At 37.0% G+C, this 20,738-nt stretch overlaps 2 protein-coding genes across 6 annotated transcripts in view; one reads left to right on the forward strand and one right to left on the reverse strand.

The window, feature by feature from the left end:
* LOC139119261 (peripheral plasma membrane protein CASK-like) overlaps positions 1-8,453 on the forward strand; it is a 144,924-nt gene extending 136,471 nt beyond the window's left edge. For all 4 annotated transcript variants that reach the window (XM_070682968.1, XM_070682970.1, XM_070682966.1 and 1 more), the window contains 7 exons: positions 21-220; positions 1,039-1,154; positions 1,689-1,769; positions 2,420-2,500; positions 3,024-3,226; positions 4,273-4,353; positions 4,888-8,453. In XM_070682968.1, coding sequence (XP_070539069.1) covers positions 21-220; positions 1,039-1,154; positions 1,689-1,769; positions 2,420-2,500; positions 3,024-3,226; positions 4,273-4,353; positions 4,888-5,064 — 939 coding nt within the window. In that variant the 3' untranslated portion in view covers positions 5,065-8,453. The remainder of the gene's footprint in view (positions 1-20; positions 221-1,038; positions 1,155-1,688; positions 1,770-2,419; positions 2,501-3,023; positions 3,227-4,272; positions 4,354-4,887) is intronic.
* A 1,181-nt stretch (positions 8,454-9,634) lies between these two features.
* LOC139119262 (deoxyribodipyrimidine photo-lyase-like) lies at positions 9,635-20,738 on the reverse strand. 2 transcript variants are annotated; one of them, XM_070682971.1, is made up of 10 exons: positions 20,627-20,738; positions 18,871-19,244; positions 18,235-18,380; positions 16,195-16,377; positions 15,559-15,717; positions 14,058-14,256; positions 13,098-13,250; positions 12,618-12,739; positions 11,818-11,977; positions 9,635-10,912 (listed from the first exon to the last, which is right to left on the reverse strand). In XM_070682971.1, exons 2-10 carry the CDS (start codon positions 19,124-19,126, stop codon positions 10,764-10,766), a joined length of 1,527 nt encoding a protein of 508 aa, XP_070539072.1. In that variant the 5' UTR covers positions 19,127-19,244; positions 20,627-20,738; the 3' UTR covers positions 9,635-10,763. The 2 variants fall into 2 exon arrangements, with proteins under 2 accessions (XP_070539072.1, XP_070539073.1); XM_070682972.1 differs by lacking the exon at positions 20,627-20,738 and adding an exon at positions 20,259-20,380.

Below are 20,738 nucleotides of genomic sequence, written 5' to 3' on the forward strand. Positions count from 1 at the left end.
CATTCCTTCTTTAATTTCAGATTTATTGCCGGGCACAATTCGATTATGACCCATATCAGGATGACCTGGTGCCGTGTCAGCAGGCCGGTTTAGCTTTCAAGTGCGGTGACATTCTGCAGATCATTAGCAAAGACGACCACAATTGGTGGCAAGCAAGGAAAGAAGGCGCTCCGCTCAACGGCACTGCTGGTCTGATTCCATCACCTGAATTACAAGAATGGTATGTATCAACTCTTCAGCCCCTTCACCACAATGGTTTGGCCCAAAACCATGGTTATCAGTGGTGATTGTGGACTAGTCTACAGGAAATTAGAGGTAGTTTCACAACTGAAAAATCAAGTTCACCTGAATTCTATAGACAGATTAACATTTGATTCAACCTTTAGTGATGATAATGGCTTTCGCAAGCAGGCAATTAGTAAACTTGCTCCCTGCAATTGTAAAAATATGATGTGAAATTGGTCCTAAACACTAAGAAGTTCCATGTTTTTAAATATGCGCATAATTGTTGCATAGGTCATCACCTAAGACATCTTGTGGTTACTCAGGGATGTAGTAAAATATCGTGCAGGTAAATTGCCAACCACTTCCATATGTTTTCATGTTGTGACATGCAGAATTATGTGTTAATAAACTTCACATTTAATTGTAAAACATGAATAAATATCTGGTTATGTGCTACAGAATATTTTACACACTTGATAATGACATACTTTGATTTAGGTTTTTTCTGCCACTTGGCTTCAAGACAGTGCTGGCCATGTGCATTGCCTGACATCCAGAAGAACAACCCGGAGTTTGTGTATTAATCGTTGTCAACAAATTTGCATTGCATTAAACATATTAAGTCCACACCGTCATGACATTGTTGACCGTAGAAGCAAAATTAATCTAGATCTGCCATCTCAATAATATATCCATCTATAAAAGCAGTCATGAGTTAAACTCTTTCTGATTTTTTGGTCAGCCGGGAAATCTTTATTGTAGTGGAGATGATATGCACGTTTCTGACTGAGTCTTTCATTTTTCCCCTGACAGGAGGGTTGCCTGCCTTGCCATTGAGAAAGCCAAGAAGGATCAACACACCACGTGTACATGGTTTGGACGGAAAAAGAAACAGTATCGTGACAAATACCTAGCCAAACACAATGCTGGTAAGATTCCATAGTCTATCCTAGTCACTTGCTGTCCCTGATGCTTTCCTCCCCATTTCTGTTAACATGGAACCATCCACACTACTGGAATCTATGCAGACAAATCTAATATAGAGATGTACTGGGTAGTGAATATTTCATGAAACAAAATTTCTACTCAAAGTGATAATAAAGTGTGACTATATTTCATCGTGCATTAGGTGTATACATTGTGATGTTAAGAGGTTTCAAAACATCTTTTTGGCTGGATGTTATTCATAACACATATTTGAAGAACTCAAACCCAGGACAACTCAAATCTGGTGGCCGTTGCTGTTGTCTGTTGTTTGTCTGTTGCATGTTGTACATTGTCTGTTAATTGTTTGCATTTATGGAGGGGGAATATGTAAATATAGGGCTAACGCTAAGATTTCAGACTAAAGATCGGTATGTAAATGTCTTTTCCTTTGATCATAGCTGTATGTAACACTTAATACACTTTAGTGTCCTGCAAAACAGGATGTGGTGTAACGTTTTTTCTCAATTTTTCGATAGTGTTCGACCAGTTAGATTTAGTAACTTATGAAGAAGTGGTTAGACTGCCAGCTTTTATGAGGAAAACACTAGTATTATTAGGTAAGTCCATATATATCATTTATACAGTGAAAGTCTGTTCTGGTTTTGACAAATCTGTTTCTGTTGAATTTATTGCGAATAAAAATAGCAGTAACAAATTTTATAATTTATTGTGTTAGTTATTTGGTTTTGTTCTCACCAGACTATTTATCACCTGAAGGACAAAAGTTCGGTACTGATTCAGCATTGGGTTTAGACTGTGGAAACTTTTTCAATTGATGGAAAATTTTGAAAAATTACAATGGACAGGTCTATCCCAGTAACAAATTTCCATCTGAGAGTTTCAAGTCAAACAGTTAGATCTCACAACAACACGTAAATCAAGACAGAATATTCTGTCCTTTGTCACCTTTTGGATACTCTTATTTTGTCACACTTTGTAAAATTGACACTGATATATGGATTACAAAATATGGGCAAAAATTAAGGTATGCAATTTTTTTGTGAGTTTCTTCTGTGGTGCAGTTGATAGATATAAACATTTGGAAACCCAGTTATGAATATCACGGTTTATCTAGGAACTGGTCCCATTATATTGTTAATCTCCTCCTTAACGAAACAGTGATTGTTTTACTTCCAGCAGTATTTTCTACCGCGTTTGATTTAATTTAAATCAATTAAATATTACTTAATTTGCATGTTCACCACAGGAGCACATGGTGTTGGTAGAAGACATATTAAGAACACTCTGATCACAACACATCCTGAAAGATTTGCATATCCAATCCCACGTGAGTAGTTCAATATTGCAAATGTAACTGTAAAAAATATGAAATGGCATATTAATTGATCACTCAAACAGTGTGGATCTAAATATTTTTAGTTTTTTCATATGAATTATCAATAGTTTGTATTTGTCTTGGCCATTTCAGATCGTAATCCCTTGCACCCTGCGCCCATTTTAAATCTCTACATGATGTCATTGTGTACCATAAGGTCAGGGTTCAAAGTTCAGTGCCTTGAAAGTATTAACAAGTCAGATTCAAAGAATTGCATGGTCAGATTTCCCTTTCTCTTTACGTACAGGCAAAATTTTTGAACATGGGCATGATAATTTTATATGTAAATCATGGAGGTCAAACTAGACATGACCTTATTGGTTGGCTGTCAGAGGTATTTTTATATTTACAATATGATTACTGTAAGTATTGAAGGTTAAGTCAACCGTCAAGTATAATTTGATTGGATGTTTTTTCCTACTTCATTTCAAAATATCAGAATATGAAATTGTCATGAATGAATTTTCTTCACCAGACACAACAAGACCAGCGAGAAAAGACGAAGAAAATGGAAAAAATTACTACTTCGTAACCCATGAACAAATGATGGCAGACATTGCGGCCAACGAGTATTTAGAATACGGAACACATGAAGACGCCATGTACGGCACAAAGTTAGAAACAATAAGGAAAATACATGAAGAAGGATTGATGGCAATACTGGACGTGGAGCCACAGGTAACGGTGAATGAACACCAAGTATACCTAGGTGTTGCAACCTTACCTATCCTATTTGCTGTGTTACGTTTTTGTAATCGGTATTTTCCCAATGCACTGATGCATGATTTTCGCCTGACATCAAAATCAAAAGTCCAATAATCTGAAATTGTTACATTGTAGCAAACCAGCCTCTCATATATCTGTGTATTTACATAAAATATTGGTAACATTGTACAAAATTGAACTCAATTGGTTTTACATTGTAGCAAATGAGATATCCTGTCATTCTTTGTATTTGCATAACAATACATATTGGTAACAAAGTTTCAAGTAAAATTTGCATTGTATAAAATTTTGGAATGAAGATCTGAGACATGTTTTAATGAGTTAGTAAAACACACCATAGACAAAAGATATTGGACGACTGGTATTGTCACTGAATCAGGCTTCATGTTTCTTGTGAAGTGTGTCCAGTATTGCATGGATGTTGTCAGCATCTACTTTGAATGAACATTTTGATTGTGACTATTTTACATCTCTTGTACAATTTAGTCACCAGTCAAGATGAACAAGTAGTAAAAAGGCTGAAATACTACAATAATAGCCATGGAAATAGTAAATAAGTAGACATGGATCCGAAGAAGATTCAAAATCTATCAAAGAGATAATCAGACTTGATCCATAGAAAACCGCTACTACACAATAAGGTTCCATTGTTCAGAAAATTTACAGCATGTTTTATTTAACCCTTTTCCTGCCAGACAGTACTAAGACTATTACTTCCCCATCAGCCAAGTCAGTAAAAAGCGGTATTAAGCCAAAACATGACGTATTTTGACCCGCTTGGCTTGGTATGTTATAGCATCTTTAGTCCAAAAAAATCAAGTTTACAGTATTTATGTTTTCAACAGCCTTCAAATGTACAGTATTATGTTAAAATACACTATATGGAATATGATGTGTTTCATTAATTTTAATCATCTTGACCTGATGGTGAAATATGGACTTGGCAGGAAAAGGGTTAAATGTGTCTAATTTTTACTTTCTTTTTTTATCCATGACAGGCCTTAAAGGTTCTACGTACTGCAGAGTTTGCACCGTTTGTTGTTTTCATCGCAGCACCAACGATTGCACATATGAACGATGTAAGTGACCATGAAGTAATTCTCAGAATTTTTGAAAAGGAAAAGTTTTTTCAGACTAATTAGATGAAAATGATTAAGATTTTCTAAGCTTTCTTACGTCATATTCTCACATACTATTGGAAAAATCTGTTTGTAGAGTTTGGCAAAGAACAAATTAGAGCATGTATTAATTTTCTATCCAGTTACCTACTCTGCTAGCAAAGAAGTCAGCAATCAAAACCACTTAGCTACAGTCTCACCTCTCTCAAGACTCCCGGAGGAGATTCTGGTTTCTATGATGCTATTACCCTAAGAGTATACGCCTCCAATGTAAAAGACTTAAACTCCAGTTCAAACTTTCCTCAACGAAACTTTCATGATACTCTTGCCAAACCAAGAGTAAAAATCTAAGTTTTAATACCAGAGATACAAATTACCTTACATTTACTGATATTTGAATTCAAAATGGCCGCCATTCCTGTATGAACTCTATGGGGGAAAATACATTTTTTTGAATCAAGATTTATTTATTTTGACCTCTTTGTATTATTATAGGATGGAAGTTTGGAGAGACTGGCAAAGGAGTCGGAACTGTTGCGTCAAGCGTACGGCCACTATTTTGACCTGACCATCGTCAACAATGACATCGAAGAGACTATTAAAACCCTGGAAAATGCAATAGATGAGATTTGTACCACTCCCCAGTGGGTTCCTGTCAGCTGGGTCTATTAATAACTTTAACCTGAACACAGGCCTGATGTTATATATGCTTAACATTGTAATCTACCTTTTTAGTGTTAACACCAAACTCATGTCTTTTAAATTCCGTTATTTTCATTATTCTCAATATGATAGCCCAATTTTATATCTAGCATTCATTATAAAGAAACTACAATTGATCAACTATGCATTTCACAGGTCTGTGTTTTTTTCTTACTGTATTTGAACTCAAGTTGTGACCGATGGCTTCCAACCACATTCCATGGATTCGGCTGTAGTGTAGGAGAGACAAGTGAAGCACGCCCTCTAGTGTTGAGAGATCACAGTTTTCAGATTTGTTAGAGTTGGTTTTGCAGAGGAAATTTAAAAAAAGGCCACATGTAGGCTCATTATGTACAGATTAGACAGCTGTGAGATTTAGTTTTGATCGTTACATTCAACTGAAAAAGGAAAAAAATGTGCTTCAGGTGAGAAGTGCATAAAAGATATAAATATCCGTTCAGCAGTTTCACCAAACTCCTCAAAAGAAAAATGTAGGAAAAACTGAAAAAAGGCTTAGGAGGAAACTTTGACTGCCCATCAGGGCAATCTATAATATTTGCAACAATTTGGTTTTTATGGGTTATAGCCATGTAATATTGTATGGATGGTAGCAATGTGATATTACATGGGTAATAGTCATGTGATATCAAATGGGTTATTACTATGTTATATGATAGGGGTCATCATAGCCATGTAATATTGTAATTTTTCTGAGAATTGACATGGCATTTTAGGTAAAATATTAATCGAACAAAACACAGACTGACTACTCTAGGCAGTTGGATTTGTTGTGATAACAGTAATTAGTTATTTTAACAATTCAAATTGTGGTCATTTTGCAGTCACCGGTTCCCTTCATTTGTGCCGTCATCGTTTCGATTAGGTTATACCGTACCCAAACATCAGCTGTAGTCGTAAGCTCATTTCATGACATGTTTGAAACACAGCCTTTGTTTTTTAGAAATTCATAATCAAAGTGCCATATGCAATATGTGCTTAGTGTACTGTAAGTGTGACAGTTACCATGGAAACACGACATTTCAAGAGGGAAATCTCAGAGATTTGAAATTTAATACACTATGTTTACATATTTTAGTGTTTGCCAAGAGAAGGGATTTCACAATTAATTCAATATTATAAGTACATTTCATGAGGTTGACTCGATGTACAATTCATGTACAACCCCAGAGCAGTTTTATGCACTCTCAAAATCAATTTCGCAAGCACCCACAATCCTTTGTGAGGCCAGAGACATTTTGGTGTTTGAGTTTTTCGTAGATGTTAGCCTTTATGGTAAGACGAAAGAATACTGTGCCCACAGTGAAAAATTTTGCAAATCAGCATATTCCTAAAGGGTCTAGCTGCTTCACAAACTTTACAAATCAGCATATTCCTAAGGGGTCCAGCTGCTTCACAAACTTTACAAATCAGCATATTCCTAGGGGGTCCTGCTGCTTCACAAAGTTTACAAATCAACATGTTCCTAGGGGGTCCAGCTGTTTCCACGGTGCTGTGGAAGGCCCTTTAGGATACCTGACCGTTTTCAAACGGCATATAGGGCTCAGTGTTCTCGAGGTTGCACCATATTATTTGAAGGTCATTTCTCTAGGCAAAGAGTTCACACCATCCTGGGTCAAATCATCATATTTATGAACCAAATGTCAAAGATCGGGGGCAAATTTACTTTAATATTTTTAAGAAATTGAAAAAGAAGTGTTTGTGTTTTAATGACTGGGATGACTGAGGAGGAAAAAACCAAATGAATTTAGGATTTGTCGCAAGGAAACAAAAAATGTCGTATTGCTGCAACTTTTGAAAACTGCACTGCCACACTTAGGTTTCAAGTTGACACCAGCAACCCACCCTCTGAACCGATTGAAAAGTCCAGCTTTCTAATGCATTGATTTGGGGTGATACCACAATGCAGGGGTGGTTGGGTTGATTTGAGGAGTGTTCGTTTCAGTGAGCATTACCAATCGGGATTCAACACTCACAAATTTTTCTTCAAACAATCAAGACATTAAGTATCACAAATTTTACTTTCAAAATGGAGTTTAAATTTTTAAAAAGAGATGCACTGGTGCTGTAGGTTTTCCCTGTCCTTATATCTGATTGCTTTTTATTGTAATGTAGATAAAAAAATGGTTTTTCTTCACAGTGTTTTGTTATCCCTAGCTCTTTGCTAGGACAGGTGATATGTGTGCAGGTTGGTTATATTCTTGGAAATTGGGAGTCTACCTGAAAAGACGGGTTCTGTAAAGCTAGCATGCTTATAGTTGGAAACGGATTGGCATTCTATCTAACGCAAGAATAGCGTCATTGGTCATAATACTAAAACGAAAAAGACCTCTGAATATGTTAATGTTGATTTAGTTCAATGAGTATTGAAAGATTTCAAGTTGTAAAATTTAAGATGGAACTGGGGGGTCAGGGATCGTCAAGATTGACGCTCAACGTTAGTTTTTCGCTATCATTAATGAAAATCTGTCCTAGTCTGGAATGATGTGAGACAAGCAATTACATGTACTACAAATTTCCAATTGTCAAAAGTTTGGGTTTAATATCGCCTTGGAGTCAGGCAATTGTTCTCGTATAGTTAATATATGTTCACAGAAAAATATTTTACTTTGATGAAAAAAATCGCAATTTGTAGTCTTTAAAGAGATCAACCAATGGCAGATAAATTTCTGAATTATTTTTTTCGATTGCAACTTTTGGCTAAAATTGAATTTAGTGAAATAAGCTACTAAAGTGTGCAACGAGGCGGATAAAAATTACTTGACTTTCAGTTCAACGAAGAACTTTTCACCATAAACTGGCCAATTGTAGCTTTTTTGTGAAGAAGTTTAACAGATAAGTAAATTCACAAAAACGCCAAAAGACCATGTGGTGAAGACAAAACAGAAATACCATGTAAACACAACAGGCCACACTTTGTGGAGGTCCCCTTTTGTAACTGAGTAAAAGAGCGCCACCAACGTCACTCAGACTGAGGAACTTTCCTTTTGTATCAGAGTAAAAGAGCGCCACCAACGTCACTCTCAGACTGAGGAACTTTCCTGAAGCCAGAAAGTCATTTCAGGATCTTTCAGAAAATAATGAGCTTTCTTGGTCAGTGTATTTGTATCTGCAGTAGATATTATTTCTCCTTGTAAGAGGTATTTTAGGGAATTCATCTGATGTGTAAGTACTCGACTTGTACTAAATTAGGGTTCCATTTTAAAAAAAAGTTGGCATTTTTGGATAGTTGGTGCCAAACTGACCATATTGTTGATTTTGTCTATAATCTTGGTGTATGAACATTTAGCCTGCTACACTTCTAGGTACAATGTTAATAAAAATTACCCATTCTTAACAAACCAGGTGTTTTTTTTCACATTTGTGAGTGTGTGTGTAGAGAATTACACGAGTGTATGTACTTTTCTAGAACACAGTCATTCAGAAATTTGTCAGTATCAGTAATTTTTGGATCCAGTGAAGAAATGTAGGTTGTTCCCTCTGACAGACACATTGCCATTAGCAAACAAACTTGTCCCCAGCCGTAACCCTTTTACCACCATGGTTTAGCCCAAACTCAATGTTATGATGGTGGCTGTGGACCTGTTTACAGGGAATTGGGGTGAACAGGTTACATGGCAAGATTATACATTCCAAGAAAAGGCTGCAGTGTCAGCCAGAAGGGCTGGTTGCTTTGAACCACCCTCATGTGACTTTAGTGCACCATTGACTGCTGAAGGCCAATTACAGATGACAAGTATTTCATTGACTGACTGGTTTGGTAACTGACCGTCTACATTTGAAAACCAGTAGTCAGGCAGATAACATGGAAATTGTGCACTTTTGGTTAAAAGAATGAAATTTGGTTCAGTTATAGTGAACATTTTAGATATGGAGCCAAGTCAGCAGCGCCCTCTAGTAACTAAGAAAGGAAAAGTTATTTTCTGACTTTATTTTTGGCTTGATATGGTCAATTTATGTTGATTTACAAATAAAATTTCACAATCATTATGAAACTGTGCAAATTCACATCATGTGGTACATAAGTTTACATGAAATTTATTAAACATTAATAATTATCATATCTAATGAAAATACAGTAATTAACAGCGGTAAGTTTGTACGTTTCAGACCGCCAGAGGGCGCTTCTACTTTGGAGCCGTATCAAAATAACTTGGTCAAATTAGTGATGTGCACAATTCTTACAAAAATCTTAGGTTAGCTGCCTAACTACAGGTGTACTTTGGTCTAATTTGCAAATCACTGACTCTGGTGCACATCAGTTTTGTCAAGACAAATTGGACTTGTCGACAATCATTATTAATCCAGGTCAACGACCTCCTATGGCACTCCATTCATAGAGACTGAGACAACAAGAACTGAATAAACAAGCACCCTTGCAGTACTGTCTCCTGCAATGGCAGCACACTTTGATGTTCACTGTTGAAAAATCATATGCAAGGTCCACTGTTTCTATTCACTCAACTCCACAGACGTGAGATTTTTCTCAAAGCGTACACAACAAACTCAAATTGCACAAATGTGTGGTTGAAAGTTTTATTCATACATCTCCTGTCAGAGGTAGGTAAGTCTTTTATTCACATAGCTTAGTTTTCATCATTTTGATGAAGGTGGAAAGCTACAATCTCTCTATAATGTTTAATTTATGTTTCCATAAATATGCAAAACTATACATAATACTTTCCTCTGAAGAAGTGAGCCTGTCACTTTTGAAGAATATGACACTCCAAACTAGTGTATGAAATTCATGGATAATACCACCTCGCATCTGGGCGGATTTAAAGTTTTCTGCATGGGCAGAATGACACCTGCCCTGATATATTTTGTCTCTGACACTGTATTCAGTATATTTGCCTTTGATCTCAAAGCCAGGCAGTATATCTACCTGCACCTATCCATTAGGCAGGCAAGTGTAAAATTACACCAGTCTATCAAAAAAATTTACCAAATTCTGCTAAGCAGGCAGCTATTTCCTACTCTGCTTAAGCTGTGAATGCCTTGCACAGTACATCAAACTATTATTGGATATCAAATCATATCCATCCATCAGGAATCTTCCTGAAAGCTGCTTCCGTTCACACTAAGTTGGCAAAATGAATACCATTTTTTGATCAGCACGTTCTCAAATGTTATGACATAAAGAAATCTTTGGCTGTAAACGCACATAAAGATGACAGTTCCCAATTTTTAATATTAACTATATACTCAGAAGATAACATCAAAAATCTAAATCTAGAATGATTTCTTCTTTACATGATCAAAATAAGACTTAATAAAATATCAAAGTAACATGGCAGTGACGCTTGTTGAACTCTATCTCTCTTGAAATGCATTTCATGTACTCTAAATTCAAATGAAAGAGTGAAAACAACAAAACATTCTTTAATTTTTGCAGGAGAAAGTTGGTGCAGTCATAGACCCTAACTGCTCTGGGGTCTATGGTGTAGCTCAGAAAACTTCCAAAACTCAATGTAAACTTGAGCTCAAAATGGTCTGTTCAAACTTCCGAGTTACTGAACAGTTCTAAGTAGACAAACTACACTTCCATCATCAATAGTAGACCTGAGTTTCATCATGTCAATTCTCTCACTGTCAGTGAAGGACAAAAATGACTGGAAATAATTCTCATCTCTTTCACAAATCTTGTTGTTTCAGTATTTCTTGGCTCTATATTTCTTGACAAATGCTGCCACATCAAATTTTCTCTTGCATCCCTGGTAGTTCATGAATCGGATTTTGCCAAAGACTGCCCTCTCAGCCCAACCTTGGTCATGGGTTCCACAGATGGACCACATGCAGCCTATGAAAATTTACATGAAAATAACATTATACACCATAATCAAGGGTAAGACAGAAACAGCGTGGGATGGAAACCTATAAAAAACCTGCAGTGGAAGGGGAAAATCCAATAGTTAACCTCTGGATCCCATCACCCACCCTGCAAAACTCATAGTTGACCACTAGAATAGTGTCAAGTGGCCACACGAGGGCAGTCTTTTAAAGATGATAATGCCTGCTTTCCACACATGTCAAAAACCTACATTTTTAATTGGAATCTATGCCTCAAATATACCACATCAAATGAAAGAATGTTTTGAAAATACCCACGCCAAGTTCCTTTTAAAATTCTGTTTTGCTGTGAGCTTTATCATGGCTGATTATCTAGTAATTTTTGAAAATTGTGGGTGGATTTTCAATTTTTCAGGACTTACCACGACTCAATATAATTTTCCAGGACTTTTCTAGGACTTTCCAGGGGGCTTTAAATTCAAGGACTTTCAGACAGCTAGGTTACTGGTAACTCACTTTCATTTTTTGACAAATAGTTGTTTTACACATATCATTTAAGTAATGGCACAGTTGATAGGTTAGATAATATCATTATCTACTTTGCAAAGTTGCCAAAATACTTGAAATTCACAAATGAAGATTTTTCGCTGTTTGTTGGATAGGTCTTGGCTGGGCTGGGCATTGCTCGATGTACATGTTTGTCAAACGACATTGCTGCTTCATTAGGTGTGTGAGCACATGCATGTGTGCAGACGCAATTTGTGCGAGTAAAGTATTTGTCAAAACCTACAAAATCAATTTTTTTAAATTTTTCAACCAGACCTGCAAGATGACCTAAGACATCATGCACCAATTTTATAATATCTGCAAACGGCTTTCAAAAGCTTACGTAAGCCCAAATAAAAATACACTAACCAACATAGCCATTGGGATCTCTACCATCCAGTTCATATTTATCATTGAGATAGATGGCAAATTCCAGAGCCTGCTCCGGTGATTCTGTCCATTCCAGTATCTTCTTGGCCCAGTACATCCTCAGAAATCCATGCATTTTGCCTTCATTGACCATTTGTATCTGAAATACCATGTCTGATGTTAATCATCTTTTTTATTCTTTACCAAGTTCACTAGAGTTCTCAACATTCTAGAGCAGTAGGTCGGTATGCTTCAATACCAGACTGGGAAGGGTTGAGAAAATTCATTCAGTATATGATTATAATAATGATTAGTTTCACTAATTCAAGGTTTGAAACCAACATTAAGGAATTCCAAATGTAGAAGCCAGACACAGCGATATATGTGACAATGCAGTATGACGTTGGTACATGGGTACAAAGCTAAAATGCTGACTAACTGGAAACACGTGTCAACACTCTACATTAGTCCTCCTGTATCTACGCTACCAAATGTATTATGACAGAGGTAAGGTGCAAAGTAATTTCAACAATTTCCTAATTGCTAAGTTCTCACCCTGCTGATAGGTACAAATCACCAAGCATTCTGACAAGAGCTTGAAAACCCCTGTACTGCTAGAATGTCTGCGTCAGTTATCATGCCAACCTTGTAATACTATAGCCATAAAACATGACAATTACACACAGATAGGTGTATGGTATATTTGACTGCACATATTATGGTAAACCAACCATACATGTAACAGCAAACAAGCAAACAGCATCAAAACAAGTGATACAGATGTTAACACAACAACCTACCTGAGCTGCATTCCACAAATCATCATGCGTCTTTGCTTCTTCCAATTTATCTCGACTGTACACGTATTCCCTTTTATCCTGGGCATGGTCTTGGAGTGTTTTCTTGGCCCAATCATGTGCACCTAGGAATGTAGTTACAGGTTTTTTCACCCGACATCATTAACATAGCATAACAGTTCCCCAAATTGGGTATGCTACAATTGTTCCATAAGATCAGGTTTAAAAAATTTTACACAAACTTTTCAAGAACTTACAAATTTTTCCCTTGCCATTAATTGGGAATGCTACAATTAGAAAAGACTTATAACTGCAAAGTAAGGATTGACATATTTGACTGATGGCTACGCAATTACCTACACCAACCATGATTTTGTTGCAACTGAACAACCTACCGATCATGTGGAAATATTTGCAAAAGAAATGCTGAATAATTCTGAAGCAGCACTATTTCAATTTGAAAAATATACAAGTTTTACTTACCGTCTACAGAGTCATATTTCTTGTTGTAGAAACAGAAATTATCAGACAACTCTCGTCGTATAATTGCTTCCTCTACATATCCTTCCACAGATTCTTTGTATTTGCTACGATAACCTCTGACCTCTAAGATAGCTCGCTGTACAGATACTTGACCTTAATATGCAAATCAAAAGACACAGTAGCCAATTAATATTCTTCAATTTTCATAAATTACATAATTTTCAAAATAAAAACATTTCACTTTGACGCTTTTGTCATGTGATAACACCAGAGGAATGTTTAAGCTGCATTGAATATTATGTACACACACAGAACTAAATTTTCCTATTTTTCAACAAAAGTTTTCTTAAATATTTTCAAGTTACAAAGCAAGTATTATCTGATAACATAATGCTGATTTCAGCATTATATTCTAATTCATTACGAACATAAACAGTTCAGCTTTCATAAAGCGAACTTATGTTTTACCTATTTGAAAATTTTACAAATCTTGTGAATGCACTGATTCAAGACGTCCACATTTCAGGTAAACATTGTATTTATCTTCATTGTCCATTTACAAACTTTTGAAACAGAAACTTTGCTAAAATGACATGTATATTTACCGCCTGAGCATTTTAAAGCTTCAGTTACTGTAATTTTTATGCAAGTTCATTAATTTTGCAGAATACAGCTTTACTCAAACAATCATGGTGAAATGCCTAGTTTTCAACTTGTCAATGTAGACCACTATTATGTGAAGTTCAATGTCATTGTTGACACCTGAATTTTGATATAACAGCTACAGAAGTAGCTTGTCACCTATAATATTGCATATTGTGTCTGCAAGGTAGTATTTTGCATTTCAAAACACTTCACAGAAAGAAGATGACGTATATTTTTTGAAAGAGGACGTATATTTCTTCCAGAAATGAATGAAAATACTACTTATGGCTATTGTCCCTGTAACTTGTTACTCACCAAAATGAAACCATGGAGACATATTACTGAGGGCAGTTTTGTTAGGATTGTTTCTATCAGCGTTGAAATATCTCAGCCGGTGTTTACAAAATGATTCTAACATTCTGAGTCCAGCACTGGTGCCGGGCATTGCCCAGTCGACTTCAGCCACAGTTCGATCGACCTCCAAGCTTGCCTTGGCAGCTGACCAGTCTATTGGCTAAAATAAACAACACAGAATTTGTGAATTTATTCTTTTCATTCAAGATTCCACTGGAAAATTCATGTCAACAAAAAGTTAATGTCGGCCCTTTTCAAAGCTATGACTGATGTACATTCCCTAGATTAGTCTGCAATGAACAAAGGATAAGCACATCATTAACTTCATTGAAACGCTTCACAGATCAGTGAAATTTACGCACAGCTGAATTTGTAGATTACCTGTCACAGTTGATTAGTTACAACAGGTAAATATCTTAATCCCAGCAATTTTGCACACATTTATGCATTGGAATAATTTGCTTCAAGTTAAAATAGAGAGCAAAGTTGTACTTTGATAACTAACACAGATGAGATTCCATATTGGATATCTGTGAATGCATTCATCAAAATGTTGATGTACCAATATTCCTCTACCTGTTCCTAGCATTCCCTTCAACCCTTTCCCCCCGTGACCCAATAATAGGATGCACCCAGCTTCATGAACACAATGGAGACGTACCAGTCTTGCTATGAAAGGGCTAGGGAAGAATGCCCCTCAGGGACATATACACTGACTCTCAAACTTTAAAAATACTTTTTTTATCTACCACTTCTAGACACTAATTTTGAAAAATACTTTTTTGATCTACCACTTGTAGACACGAATTTTGAAGCTCTCAAAATTGAAAATTCAATTTGTCCCCATGGAGTTAGTAAACCACAGGGATGGCAACCATTTTGAATATCAAGTGTACCAAAATATTGGGTTATTTGTTTTCCTTGTACGACATATTGCACAGTGACCCCTGAATTTTATTCTTGATTTTTACAGGGGATGGTATAAAGTTCTTTTACGGAAAGTTCACACAAACGTTTAGTCCTTCAATTTCCAGGTATGCACTACCTTAAACCAACAACAGATCGTGTTGTTTGGCTGAATTAAAAAATAAAAAGTCCCTCATACCATACCTAGTCTTGAGATTCCGTAGGTTTAAAGGTATTATTTTGTACAAAGTTAGAAGATGTTGCAGTCTCATGCATAATATCTGCATCTTAAGTTACTGAAGACATGTAGCCTGCAGTTTTACCCTCATGTACTGTGTGCCCCCAAAATACATGGGGAAGGACTTCACGCCACATTACTGTAGCAACTACAGTATTTTGTTTCTGCTACTATTTCATATCATTGCCTTTACAGTGTTAGATTGGCAGTATAGATGTTCTTGTTGCATTGGCAATCTTAAGATAGTTTTAGGTAGTCTTGTGTCAAAATCTATCTGTCATAAACATGTTAGTTTGGTTAAATTGGAGCCAACATTACCTCTGACTTAGTCTTTGCTTTGTGTGGATGTACACACACAGCTGGGAACTGGGTAAGGTAGGGTGACAGTTGGTTGTGAATTTTGGAACGGATGGTCCTGGCACTGTACTCTTGTTTTGGTGAGGCCTCCCAGCATGGTACAATATTGTGGGCATCAATCTATCAAAGACAAATTATAAACAATGTGAAATGGTGACTTTTCATTTCAATATGGCACTGTAATGTATCACGTTTTCTCTTGAAAAATAATTGCTGTTAAATTGAAAAGAGATGATTAAGCATTGTTCATGATTTAAATGTAAATAATACAGTAACTACAAAATGTCACATGGAATAGTCAAGGCACAAAAGTCATGATTTTCGTACATGCAAAGTGTACTTATGATATTGCTTCAGTATGCAAATCTTATGATAATTAATCATTATCAATGCAGAATATTCAGAGACCTGAGACTGAATGCCGGCTCTCAATCTCTGATAAAAGCTTATTTGAAATTATATCCAATGTTTCCACGACCACTGATTACTGATCTTTGACCATTACCATCTCATTTCTCAATATTGAATGTCTGTCAGTCGACAAATGGTTGTCTTGTTTGTTACTGTAGTAAAACACAGAGACATTTCTGTGTTTACCTGACAGAAAGGTACATCATCTGGCAACTCCTTAGCCACATCTGACACCCACTTCAGCGGTATTCGTAGCGGTGAAAAGTCTGTTACGACACCACCAATGTCCTGGGATTTCACAAACTCTGGTAACACGTCCTTGGCATAGCCTATCAGCAGATGAAATGTGATGTCGAGTTTGTTCAGCTCCTGCAATAATGAAAATATTTATAATTAGAAATATTGTGATTAAATATTGTATTTCTCAGCTAAAGTAAGAAAGCTGGGACATCTTCTGTGATAATAGTAGCAACTTGAAAGATGAAAACAGAATATATGTACGTATTACTGCACATGCTCACTGATGAAAACAATTAATAGAGTGAGTATGATACAATAACTTTCCATCACAAGAGAAGAAAATTGCACTGATTTCATCATGTTCTTCTATTGTCACCACTAGAGGGTGTACAACAGAAACTGCACAAAAAACATCAAACCACTTTTATATGGTTCATCTTTTGCATAATTAGGTTCCAAAATAAAAGTTTATCCCATTCAAAACACATCTACAAACAATTTCCTCATCACATCTGGCAAACACTAAATTTTTTCCACTATATAGGAAATCTCTGACCAGTTATAGTCAACAAGTTGTGAAGATAATTAAACCTTCTACTTTTGTAGATATTCTATGTTATCATATACCCATGCAAACATTGCTTCATCCTAGTGACGTTCACCGTAAAATATCAGCCGTGATATTTCACGGTAAACATCGAGATATGCACGATAAAGGTCATCGGTTTTAGAGTTCTCCCAAACTACATTAGCAGTTTGTTTGTAAACAACGTAAACAAACAAAATGGCTGCCGCTCCACGCCTGCGAAGCGATGTCGCCGACGTAAAAAATTGAAGGGCTTCGAGGAACACAGGTAGTTCTAGTTGCCTAATACGGAAATTACATGTTTAGTCTTGTAATGTTTTCCCATGGTTTTCCTGTTAAAGTTCGCGTATTTTTGTTGCAAAGCTCTGGCAAAAATTCTGTTGTTCGCACGGCGCCGGCACTGTGCACAGTCTACCCCCGAACAGGTAGTGAGAGCGTGGAGTGACAGCGATGTCGCACGCGTGACGACTGTTGACATGGCAACTCTCAGGGTAAACAAACAAAATGGCAACCACTCTCCGCGTGAGCTCCATGCCGTACAACGATCGAGCGCGATCGAAATCAGCATAGATTTAAAGCTAAGGACAGTTTTTGATCGGTTACAATTGTAATAGCATATTGCACCTTAAATTAAAAGGTTCCTCCTGTAGGACAATTTTTGGATCCCGGTGTCTTTCTTTTTGGGGTCATTGAGATATGGAGGACTTGCAGCGATGTCGCGCGTGATGTTGACTTTGTCAACATGTCGTATACTTTATGAATGAAGCCTGTTCACATAAATATTCCGATATTTATGCGCAAAGCGTAATAAAGTAAAGCCTCAAAATTTGAGGTTTTTCATACTACTAGTAAAAGTATGGGCATGGGTATATGATAAACTGGTTATTTAAGCAATAAAGCACACCCAGCGATGGCATACCACGAGATTTTGACCAGTTCACGACATATGTGCACGAGTGATAGCAAGTGAATATATGAAGTGAAATGGTCAAAATCGAGTGGTATACCGTCGCTGGGTATGATTTATTGCTATTATATCATAACAGTATATTGAAATTCTGGCGGGGAACATCATAAAAGGACTTTTCCTCAAGCTGAGAGCTAGTGCGCATGCTAGCTGTGGTATATCGCCAATATACCATGGTTCTTTTCGCGTCTCGACCAATCATGGACCAATCAGATCGCTGTATTTGCAATATACTGGTATGATATAATACCCAATATCGCCTGTTCCTTGTGTCGTATCAGCATTCGTGTCATTTGTGCTGCGTCAGACACTCAACTTCGTCTCATGTCTGACGCAGCACAAATGACACTCATGCTGATACGACACAGGAACAGGCGATATTGGGTAATAACCTCTAAGTGTTGCATATCGGATAAAAAATAAAAAAACATACATTTTCAACTTCTTGAAGACCTTTCAACATGAATCCATACTGTCTGATGGTTGCTTCGAGAAAGCTGGGTACAAGACAGAAACACACATGAAGAGGGACCTTTTCCTTCAGGGCAAGTCTCTGCGCATACAGTAAGGCCCAATTATCTGCAGGGAAAAAAGAAATATTATTTGACTCTAATACTTTGATGGATGGTTCCAAATATGTTTTTTTAACGGCACTGATGTAATGAAACATATGGGCTTATAGTCAAGTAACATTTGTTTGTAGTTTCTTTTTAACCAAGCATTTTTCAAACTTTGCGAAAACCTTTTCACAAGTGTACTGATTACCAGATGCATGTAAGGAACCAGGTATCATTTTGTTGAAAATGTGTAAGATTTGATCTGATTAAAATGAAATCGGTATCAAAATATGCATGTTCTTGAGCTACAGAGCCCTGACAATATCACACATAATGTACTGAGCAACATTTGGTTTTGAAACATTTTCACTTCTGAAATGTTTATTAAAGGTGACGATATACCATACAATATACCATAAAAGTTTACATTGATACATTGTTATCTATCATCAGTGAAATCATTCCTTATCAATATTCATTATTGGTCTTCGATATTTCCTGGATAGTCTCACCTTGCACTCGTTGGTCACGGGACATCCAATACACAATGCCGTTATTTGTATCTGGCATTTGACCCACGTCACTCAACAGACGAATGCGTTTCTTATTAAACCGGAAATCGCTCACACATCCTGCGGTGGCTCTCCGTTTTGCTTCGATCTTCTCAATGAAATCTTCTATGCCGCCGTTTTCAACTTTCACACTGTTTCCACTAGGAACTGTCTCTCCATTCTCTGCCTTTACTTTCTTCTGTGGTGGCTCTGCCATGACGCTGATTCTAGAACAATTTATAAACAAACTTTTTCTCCACCAGCGAAGCGGTAAAGTCAAATGCAATATATACCAGGACCTAATGATGATATCTCTGTATGCTTACAAATGAACCCTGGAAAAGAACAGAGAAATTGCTATTGGCTATTTGTCATTCTCATCGACTTTTTCACTCATTGATACAGTGTTTTCATTAGAAAACATTTCATCAAACGAAATGGAATGGCTGTAACAGCAATATTGGTAGCTGAGATTTGAACTGAGACCTCCAGTTCTTTTATAATATGATTTAGAAATTGCTTGGTACTGAATTTTGCTAAAACATTCTAAAACTGAAGAAAATAGCTACGCTAATTTTTCATATGAGTAGACCCTGCAAATTAATATTTTTCCATTCCGTTCAAACTTTTCTAATCGAAACTGATACATGAATTTCTATCAGTCTATTGCAGCAGTCAATGTAATGTGACAAAGTTCATAGGACTAATTTCCGAATCCCCCACTATATGATGCCCCAAGGTGAAGGGGGTTGACATTGACTGCAGCATAATTTTCTGCTGGCTGCTCAGAAAATATCCATTTCATGAGCTGGAGTTTTATTTCTACTCCACAATACATCGGAAAAAACCATATGCGATTGCAACCTGAGAAGTTCTGCCAGTGACAGATCGCTGTTCCTCCAACTCCCAGTACGGTCGCATCTCATGCTATACCCGACGTCGCGTCATGCATAGTGCAGAGTAGCTGTGGGTCCATAGCTGTGGTGTTTTCAGACGGGATTCCTGCCTTTTACGGGCTGGTTTTGACTTAAAAATCGGAAAAGTCAAAACCAGCCCGTAAAAGGCAGGAATCCCGTCTGAAAACACCACAGCTATGGACCCACAGCTAAGTGCAGAGTTAATTTTCCCTAAAAGAACTTCCACGCCAATGTCCCTGTCATATGTGTAGATTTATTAGAATTTGCCCTACAATTTTTCTGTCTCACCATTTGAAGTAGACCCAGGAAGAATGGTTATACTACTCGCTGACGGTACTTACGTAACATGACCCACAGTCAGAGTGGACTACTATTACCACAACACGTTAACACATCAATCTGGTACACAAATGTACATAGACTTGCGCTTACGTTTTGTATCCTGTAAAATGCACGCTCTTAATTCCTTCGTTCATCTGGTAAGTCACTACATGTGACAATCACTGAGATGTATGAAGCGATGACAGTTTTACAATATTACAAATCATTGCGCTACAGTTTCCAATGCATGATTCCGAGCATTTATGACCTTGTATACGGTGCAAAGACAGCGCCGCCGCCGCGTACCCACTTCTGCCGTCCACTCTGCTGCACTGCACTGCACTGCGCTGTGCACAGTACAAATAACTCCAAGTCACACCTGCGAAAGTCTTAACGCTAAACGGGTACACGCCCCGCAATCAGTATTTACGACCGCTTTAGGGCTATCGAGTCTGAGTAGGTTAGGACAACGAACTTACCTGTTTCGTCTGTTTTGACATTACCTCCTATCTCTAATAGCGTACTTTCGTAACAGGTTTTCCGAGGTTATCCGAAAGTACCCGACAGGGATTATATCGCTCGGAATTCCAC

The sequence above is a fragment of the Ptychodera flava genome, chromosome 19, assembly GCF_041260155.1.
Source record: "Ptychodera flava strain L36383 chromosome 19, AS_Pfla_20210202, whole genome shotgun sequence".
In the NCBI taxonomy this organism is placed as follows: domain Eukaryota; kingdom Metazoa; phylum Hemichordata; class Enteropneusta; family Ptychoderidae; genus Ptychodera; species Ptychodera flava.

Excerpts from the sequence above, each read along its gene's own strand:
- LOC139119262 (XM_070682971.1), bottom strand. The coding sequence starts at position 19,126 with ATGGCAGAGCCACCACAGAAGAAAGTAAAGGCAGAGAATGGAGAGACA. Across the intron at positions 15,718-16,194 it reads ATGATGTACCTTTCTGTCAG|ATTGATGCCCACAATATTGT; the intron begins GTAAACACAGAA and ends TGTCTTTGATAG. Across the intron at positions 14,257-15,558 it reads AAGCAAAGACTAAGTCAGAG|CCAATAGACTGGTCAGCTGC; the intron begins GTAATGTTGGCT and ends TGTTTATTTTAG.